At 38.8% G+C, this 9,244-nt stretch overlaps 1 protein-coding gene across 2 annotated transcripts in view; it reads left to right on the plus strand.

Moving 5' to 3' along the window:
- arhgap36 (Rho GTPase activating protein 36) overlaps positions 1–7,962 on the plus strand; it is a 56,940-nt gene extending 48,978 nt beyond the window's left edge. For both annotated transcript variants that reach the window (XM_084343578.1, XM_084343579.1), the window contains exons 5-12: positions 1,899–2,112; positions 2,874–2,929; positions 3,293–3,443; positions 3,528–3,676; positions 4,384–4,560; positions 4,651–4,739; positions 4,827–5,053; positions 6,033–7,962. In XM_084343578.1, coding sequence (XP_084199704.1) covers positions 1,899–2,112; positions 2,874–2,929; positions 3,293–3,443; positions 3,528–3,676; positions 4,384–4,560; positions 4,651–4,739; positions 4,827–5,053; positions 6,033–6,364 — 1,395 coding nt within the window. In that variant the 3' untranslated portion in view covers positions 6,365–7,962. The remainder of the gene's footprint in view (positions 1–1,898; positions 2,113–2,873; positions 2,930–3,292; positions 3,444–3,527; positions 3,677–4,383; positions 4,561–4,650; positions 4,740–4,826; positions 5,054–6,032) is intronic.
- The last annotated feature ends 1,282 nt before the right edge of the window (positions 7,963–9,244 follow it).

The following is a 9,244-nucleotide window of genomic DNA, read 5'->3' on the forward strand; positions in this document are numbered from 1 at the left end:
AAAAAAAACAAATTTTCCCATCTTTCTCAATCTAAATGGGAGTTTGACTCAATTTTGAGGGAATAAAGTTACAATTTTGAGGAAAAAAGTAAAATTTTTGAGAAAAAAAGTTAATTTTGGGGAATAAAAGTCACATTTTTGGGGTAAAAAAGTTACAATTTTGAGGAAAAAAGTTAGATTTTTTTTTGCATCATACTGACAGATATTTCCCCCCAAAACAAGTTTTCCCATCTGTCTCAATCTAAATGGGAGTTTGATTCAATTTTGAGGAAAAAAGTTAAAATTTTGAGGAAAAAAATTTAATTTTTGAGAAAAAAAAGTTAAAATTTTGAGGAAAAAAGTTAGATTTATGTTTTTGCATCATACCGACAGATGTTTCCCCAAAAGAACAAGTTTTCCCATCTTTCTCAATCTAAATGGGAGTCTGACTCAATTTTGAGGAAAAGAAAGTTACAATTTTAAGTAAATTTGTTGAGAAAAAAAGTTACAATTTTAAGTAAATTTGTTGAGAAAAAAAGTTACATTTTTGAGGGAAAAAAATAATTTTGAGAAAAAAAGTTAAAATTTCGAGGAAAAAAGTTAAATTTTGAGAAAAAAAGTTACAATTTTGAGGAAAAAAGTTAAATTTTTGAGAAAAAAAGTTAAAATTTTGAGGAAAAAAGTTAAATTTTGAGAAAAAAAAGTTAAACTTTTGTGGGAAAAAGTTACATTTTTGAGAAAAAAAGTTAATTTTGGGGAATAAAAGTCACATTTTTGGGGTAAAAAAGTTACAATTTTGAGGAAAAAAGTTAGATTTATGTTTTTGCATCATACTGACAGATATTTCCCCAAAAAACAGGTTTTCCCATCTGTCTCAATCTAAATGGGAGTTTGATTCAATTTTGAGGAAAAAAGTTAAAATTTTGAGGAAAAAGGTTAGATTTATGTTTTATTCATCACACTGACAGATATTTCCCAACAGTGATAGTTAACTGGGGTTATAAGTGGTTCATTGGCTAAAAAAAACAAGTTTTCCCATCCATCTCAATCTAAATGGGAGTCTGACTCATCCTCTTACAACCGTCTGGACTGTAGCAGCTCAGTGTTTACATATCTGACACACACACACACACACACACACTCGGCTGCAGTCTGACGGATGAGGCTGCAGCTCTGCGGTGGCGTTGTCACTGCGTCGTGTCCTGGGCAGTGACAGATAGATACACAGTGGGAGTAAAGGTTGAAATTAATGGCTGGAACAAGATGAATCGTGGAGGAGAAGAGGAACACTTGGACATTTTAAATGATTACAGCAGTGACTCTGTACCCTGAAGCAGGCTGGACCTCCTCCACTCGGACTGGAGAGGAGATTGATGGAGGTTGTTAAGGTTACCTAAACTGTCTCCAGCAGCTTTTATGTGAAGTATGTCCTGCATACTTCACATATGAAAAGTGACAAAAATGTTGAGTGTGATTGCAGAAAAACACAGAAAATATACAGATTTTTTAACTTTCTGCACACCACACCACACTACACATCACAGATCGAGTGAATACCCTCTAATTTCTGTGCTCTTGTGGTCTCTGGGCTGAAGTGGTTTCTGGAGGAATTGACATTCCTCCAGAAACCATCTGCAGCTCATAGTCTAGGGATTTATAGTCCTGTGGTATTCAGCTGCTCAGATATTTATTTGACAGCGATGTCAGATTGAGTGATAACAATTGACTCGTCAGCTCTTCTGGCCTCGTCTCCTGACATCCATCTAAAAAATGTTTCCATTTTCTCCTGCTTGTCTCTGTTTTTCTTCCCTGTTCAGTCTCTGATTTAATCTTTAACAAATCGTGTGTATAAGCTGACTATATGTTTTTATAAGTAAACTCTTAAATTGAAAAGTAAGCAGTAACTCCTTTCTCTGCAGGGCGGTCTGTCCGTGGACTCCATCTCCGACCTTGTAGAGAGTCAGTCTCGCCTGCTGGAGGCGCTGCAGCTCTCCCACCCGGCCGAGCTGGAGCTGAAGAAGGCGGCGGGCGGCTCGTCGGAGGGGAGGACCCAGACCAAGCTCAGCCTCAACCCCATCTACAGACAGGTGCCCCGGGTGCTGGAGAGGTGCTGCAGTCACATCGAGAACCAAGGTGAGTAAACGGGCCGAAGTTCACTCGTGCCATTTTTTTTTTTTTTTTTTTTTTTCTTTTACTTTTTTCTCAGAAGGACAAAAAAACCCTCAGAATAAAAAAAAAATTCAGAGTAAAATATATTTTTTTTAAATAAAAAAAACTGAATTATGAGTTATTATTTTTGTCTTTGATTCTGATTGAATTTAGGAATTTTAAAAAAAATGGGAAATTTTTTACACTTTTAAAAAAAAAAAAATCACAATTGTGACTTTAAAAAAATACTTTTCTCAGATTAAAGTTTGAGGGAAAAAAGTCTGAATTGTGAGTATTTTTTTGCAATTTTCTGATTTTCTTTTTTCTCAAATTAAATACAGAGACAAAGTTAGAATTCTGAGGGAAAAGTCAGAAAATTGAAGAAAAAAACAATTGTAACTTTTTTCTTTGTTTTAATTCTTCAGAAAAAAAACAACATTTTGAGAAAAAAAGTTAAAATTTTGAAAAAACTTTTTTTTTGAGGAAAAAAATATTTTTTGGGGGAAAAAAGTAAATTTATTGAGAAAAACAGTTAAGAAATAAGTTTGTGAAAAGTTTTTTTTTTTTTTTTTTTAAGTCCAGAAATTTTGAAAAAAAAATCCCAATTCTGAGTTTTTTTTGTCTTTCATTCTTCCATAAGAAGTCCAGGTTTGGGTGCATCCATTTGAATGTCCAGACTGAAGTGCTCTTGTCAATGTAGATAAAGTTCTGTTAACGACTGTTTGTCCTCCATTTTGTGTCCTCAGGTCTTCAGACTGTGGGAATTTTCCGAGTTGGCAGCTCTAAGAAGAGAGTGAGACAGGTGAGGACACTTCACGTTGGCCCACTTCGTCTATACAGCTGAATTAAATATTGTTCGTGTCAGGAGCATTCAGACGCTTTACTTCAGTAAAAGCACTCGTACCACACTGTGAAAACACTCCACTGTGAGTAAACGTCCTGTAATCAAAACCCCACTTCAGTAAAGGAACAAATCATCCTTCAGTTTGTCTGGAAAAACTCCAGATCAACACATCGGGGACGTGTTTTCACTGGAATTTAAAAATAATCTTCAAGTGAAGAGCTGATGATGTCTGATTTCCTGTTTTGGAGAAATCGTGTCCATTGGGGTAAAGCGACCCCTTATTGACCTCTTGGTGTGTATGTGTGTGTGTGTGCTCCTCAGCTGATGGAGGACTTCGACATGGGCGTGGACGTCCAGCTGGACGAGGAGCACAGCGTCCACGACGTGGCGGCGCTGCTCAAAGAGTTCCTCAGAGACATGCCTGATCCTCTGCTGCCCCGAGAGCTGTACCCCGCCTTCCTGCACGCCAACCGTAAGCGCACACACAACACACACACGATGACCAAACATCAGCATCACCTGTACCTGCACTGACTCCTCTCTGCGCCTCCTGCAGTGCTGAGGGGAGCCGACCAGCTTCAGTACCTGCAGCACCTCCTCTACCTGCTGCCTCCCTGTAACTGCGACACCCTGCTGAGGCTCCTCAGCCTGTTACACACCGTGCAGAGCTTCGCCCAGGACAGCATAGGGACCAACGACGAGGAGGTGGAGTATCAACAACTGGAATATCTTGTGTTGCATTGTGGGAATTGTAGGATCCAGCATCTTTTAAGACTTCTACCCATATTGGGTGTTAAACACGAGCGCGTCTTTGCTTCTGCTGCACCAGTTTCTAACGTTCTTTATTTAATCTGTTGATGGCGAGTTCCCAGCTCTCAGCCCAAACAAAGCCAGCTGATTGATAGCTCGACCCAACGGGAAATTATCGGGCAATTTGAAACTAGAATACAAGCAGTTGTGAGAAAACATGCACACTGTCGGAGCGAAAAACACAACATGGGTTTTGTTGTATTTTTTATGCACAGAAAGCAGATTTTCAGCAGGTCGAGGTCCCAATAAGCAGTTGAAAAATACAAAACAGTGTTTCTATAAATGGTCAGCAATGTGAAGTTTACACAGTTTGTTATCAATAGTTTATAACAAGGGAAACTTCCGATGTGGAACATTAATACTCGTCAATCTTTTCAACAGTTTGTAGCTTGTAATCTAAATAAACAAAACAAGTTTCAAAGGAGTTTTAGGATCTTAATGTGGAAAAATTGCCCAGTTTTTCACAAAAACACAGGAAAGATTAAATAAAACACGGAATAATTACATTTTAAAATATGTTGTGACTTAAATTTCTCTCATGCAACATCTTAAACGGGTCAATTCATGCATTTTCTTTCTTCATCACTTCCTCTTCCATCCAGATCCCCGGGAACAAGATGACGGCGGCCAACCTGGCGGTGATCTTTGGGCCCAACCTGCTGCAGAGGGAACGAGGGTCAGACTCGAGTCCTCACATCTTCGCCATGGGCATCGAGGACAGCACGGCCATCATCAGCGTCACCCTGGTGCTCATACAGAACTACAAGAGGCTCTTCACGGTACGGTCGCGTGTCCACACGTCAATGTGTGTCCAAATTATAAATACAGAAGACTTAAGCTCGTATAACTCTTCGCTCGTGGCCCTCCAGGTTTCTGCAGAGCTGCAGCAGGAGGTCCTGATGAGTCTGATCCAGACCGACCCCGACATCATCGACTACCTGCTGCGGAGGAAACTCAGGTAACCCACGGCAACCAGTCTGTGAAAAAGCCCCATCAGTATCACCGACTGGATCGCTGTGACATCAGGTGTTTGTCTTCTCCACAGCGGCAGTCATCTGACGGTGGAGAGCAGCAGCGAGTCGGGGGGTCGTCGGGACACGGGAGCGTCTCTGGACTCTGTGGGAGCCTCCAGCGGGAGTTTGTCTCCTCTGGAGCCGCCGTCGCCGCTGTTCCCTCCGGACGGCAGCGGCGGCGAGGGAAGCCTGACCAGCGAGGTCTTCCTCAACGTGCTCAAACTGAACCAGAACAGGAAGAGACAGGAAGTCAGATACGGTACGAATTTAATGGTGTCACATCACATGTTTTGAGCACCTCCCTCCCTCCTGTCTTTCTTTCTTTCTTTCTTTCTTTTGTTTCTTCCTTTTTCTTTCTTTCTTTCCTTCCTTCCTCCTTCTTCTTTTCTTTCTTTCTTCTTTTCTTTCTTTCTTCTTTTCTGTGAGAGTTTTGGAAGGTAAAAAATCCTTTATTTTTGTCAGGATCATTTTTTAAAATCTTTTTTTTTACATATTTTTAGAGTGCATGGAGAAATTCAAACCCACCTGGAAGAAAACATTTTTTTTTTAAAGCAAATTGATCATTTTACAATTTGTAAACGAAGAAAAGTTCATAAATAAAACAAGTAAACAAACGCCACCGAGCTCTTAGATCATATGGAGATCAAAATTTTAACAAGAAACAAAATGAGTAAAACATTTTGTGCCACAGGACTTTAGTATTTATTAAGTTGAGATATTTGGGATGAGATTTTAAAGGGAAACTTTCTGGACTGCATTATAACAGCAGGCTGTTCTTTCCAAAGCAAACAAGTCGCACGATGAAGGAAGAGAAGTTGATTTTCAAAGAGCAGCATCCTTTATCCGACAGTCAGGAAACACTGAAACAATGTTTTCCACCAGGCTGAATCTTTTTGTTCCACCAAATATTTCATCTGTTCAGCTTGAAGACAAACTGTCTACATGTATGGAGTATGTATCTACGTGACGACAGCACCACCTAGCTGTGACAGAGAGAAAGTGCATTAAAAAATTAACATTAAATGCTGCTTTTAACAATTAAATGCTGCTATATGAACAGCTCTTTATCATTTTGACCTTCACTTAACTCACCATGATACTTTTTAAAAGTTTTTCCAGTTTTTTAGAAAGTTTTCAAAGATAATCTTCCTTTTAAAAGTGATTGAAAAGGACAAAATAAAGAGAAAAGATGCAGAAAGAAAAGATAAAACTGTGGCTTTGAACTTTTCCTCCTCCAGGTGACATCCCTCCAGGTAAATCCATCCGCCACATGCGTCAGTTCCACTCCCACCACAACCTGCTCAGCCTGGCCCAGCCCTCCTCCTTCTCCAGGCTGCACAGCCAGGACTCGGACTCCCAGGACCGCAGGGGCACGCTGAGCTCGGCGCTGAGCTTCACCCTGGGCGGAGGCGGAGGCAGCGCCAGCGGCAGCTGCTCCAGTCTGACCGGGTCGACCGAGAGCAGCATCTGGGTGAGACAGACGCCGCAGGAGGAGAGCAAACCGTCACCGGCCGCCAACTTCTGGGACTTCTTCACCGGGAAAGGGTCGAGCTCAGAGACGATGGTATGATGGAGGGAGATGAAGGGATGGAGTGTGAGGTCAGAGGTCAAAGGACATGTTACATTTACAGAGACAACCTTTAAAAAATCAGAAGTCGAGAGCACTTCTAGTGGCGTCACAACGAGGCCGGACGATTCCTAAATTACCAACGTGAACTTTCAGCTCTGAGGGGGCATCCTGTCGCAGATTACTGAGCTGGAAGTTGGAATTTCCCACTTTTCTGGCACCTCTGAAACGCATCACGCCTGCGAACTCAAAACCATGAAGAAGAAGAAAAAAAAAACAATTGGAGAAGAAAAACACAAAAAACTGTTTTTTCTAAAAGACATTTTGGACTTGTGTTGGAAAAAGACTGATGAAGAAACGAACTGAAGAAGATAAAAGAGATTAAGTGGAAGTTGATGCAGTAAAAACTGATGTAAATAATATAACCATGATTTTACACGTGAACAACACTCGCCTGTACTACCTACATAACTAACCCTAGCTGCATGGATCCTCTAACACCCCTTTATCTACCAGACTCCCTTTGGATTTCTGTTGTTTTAATGTAACCTGCAATAAGCTACATTCTCTTTAATCCTGAACTATAACTCAGCCAGCAGAACGATTCAAAACACTTGAAGACGCCTCAGCAATGGAGATATTAGCCAGAGATTAGAGATTAGATTTCTGTGTGCGACTCAGTGAGCGTTCATTTGGTGATTTGGACAAGAAGCCTCCCTGAAACTGCCTAAAAACTTTCATTTTCAACCCTGTAAGGACGTCGACAGTGAACTTCAAACGTCTCTTGGATGGTTTGACTGTTTTTGTTTAAAATGTTTTTGGTCTCAAGCATTTGGACTCGTCCCACTCTCTCCTGACATGATCTTGACTACAGTCCTGGTTGAAAGTATAAAAACTGTTTTAAGACAACTTTATTGATACAACACCCTTAAAAAACAGAGTTTACAGAACGTTTTGACAAAGTAAAAGCTGGATACTGATGGAAAAAATTAGCCTGATTTTAACCTTTGACGTCTTTTGTCCTGCAAATCACCAGCTGAACGCTCACAGGGAAGAACATCTTTATGTTTTCAATCTTTTAGCATCTCAGCAGGGAACAATAGCTGCGGTCCATTTCAGGAGGCTGGATCCTCATGAACAGGTTTCTGTAGACCAATCGGACGTCAGGCTGGACCTGCTTCTCCTCCCAAATTTCTCAGAGCATCTGAAAACATTACTACCTTTATTTAACCACATGAGGGCGACATCCACCACGTCAGCTCCACCTGTAACACCTCTAGCTGCTTTTCCCTCCCGTCTACAGACTCGTGTAACATTATAGATAAACATATTAGTTTTGGGAAACAGATAGAAACCGTGCAGATGTTTTGTTAGAGCTCCACGTTTCCATTGTTGTACAGAGTCCGTCCTTCACCTCAGCCGGTGGACGTATCGTTCTGGATTCCTCGTAGAGAAATCTGTCTTGTTTTTGGTCTTTTTTTTGTCAGTGACATGTTTTTTTTTTTCTATATCGTTGTAAAAAAAAAACATCAAGGTGTGTTCAGAAGCTAAAACCTTTGAATGTACCATCAAACCTGCAGAGAATTAAATGTCAAACAGCCTCTGAGTCAGTTTCTTTGTTTCACTGTCACCACTGAGAGGACGTTGGGAAAGGTGAGTCAGAAGACAAAAACCCCTCCAGTGGAAGATGATCTCAATATTTAGATTTTGCAGCTTTTTCTAAAGTTTCACAGCCGTTTGTCCTCCATGTGTGAGTCAGACAGAGCTGCAAGATACCAGAGGATAAAGAGTCAAAGTCGAAAAAATCTATAAGTAAAAACTACAGGATCAAACACGTGGCTGCAGCTGTGATATTACTTTTTAAATATATTTTACTTTGCTTACCTTTAGCAGGAGATGTAAGAGTTTCAAGATTGGGAACTGCGTTATAACCAGTACTCTTCATTGGTATTCAAGATGTAATATGCAAGATTTCAGCACTAAAATGTCTAAAAAATGACAAGAGTTTGGTTAAAATATCCTGTTGAGTTCTGTTTTCATATTTTCCCAAATGTTTCCCACAATATATCAGTAAAAAATATTATTATTATTTGGTATTTAAATATATAAATAATAATATGGGATTAAAAGCACTAAGAGTTAATTAATTTAGAAAATGTGCCATCAACTCATTTGCTTTTTTATTCATTCCACTTTGTATTAATTCCCCAGTTCATTTATTCAATTTTATTTATTTATATTTGTATGTCTGTATTATTTTGCCTTTGCATTTCCCCCCATATTATTTCCACAAACATATTTATTTCTGTATTTTCTCTTTACATTTCTTTCGATCGTTCAGGTAATGAGGCAGAAACTCAAAGCAATGTATAAAATAATAAATAAGTTAAATTAATTTGTGTAAATCGACACAGAGGAAATTCAAAGGCAAAAAAAACAATAATGTAAAAATGTTTTTAAACAAATAAAAATTAAATGGGAAAGTAGATAAATATATGAATTAATATAAAAGTAAATAAGTAGAGAGGCAATGTCAACATTAAATATAAACTTGTGTTTATCATTCATTTTTTAAATGTATGTATTTACACTTTTATTTCTCTATTTCTTTTCCCTTTGCTTTCCAAGTCTGAAATAAAAATGTAACTAAATACATTTAAAATGAATATTTTGGTGAATAAATACAAACAGTTAAATTAACACTAAAGTAAAGAAATAAAGAGGCAAATTAACTGAGAAATATCGATTTATGTCACATTTTATGAATCAATTAATGCCTAAAATTGATTTTCAATATTATTTTTGGTGCATTAAATTACATATTTAATTGTGTATTTATTAATTTATTTTTGATTTAGCCGGTTTCAGTCCTCCATATATTCA

The sequence above is a fragment of the Pagrus pagrus genome (assembly GCF_965226575.1).
Source record: "Pagrus pagrus genome assembly, chromosome: 22".
In the NCBI taxonomy this organism is placed as follows: Eukaryota; Metazoa; Chordata; class Actinopteri; order Spariformes; family Sparidae; genus Pagrus; species Pagrus pagrus.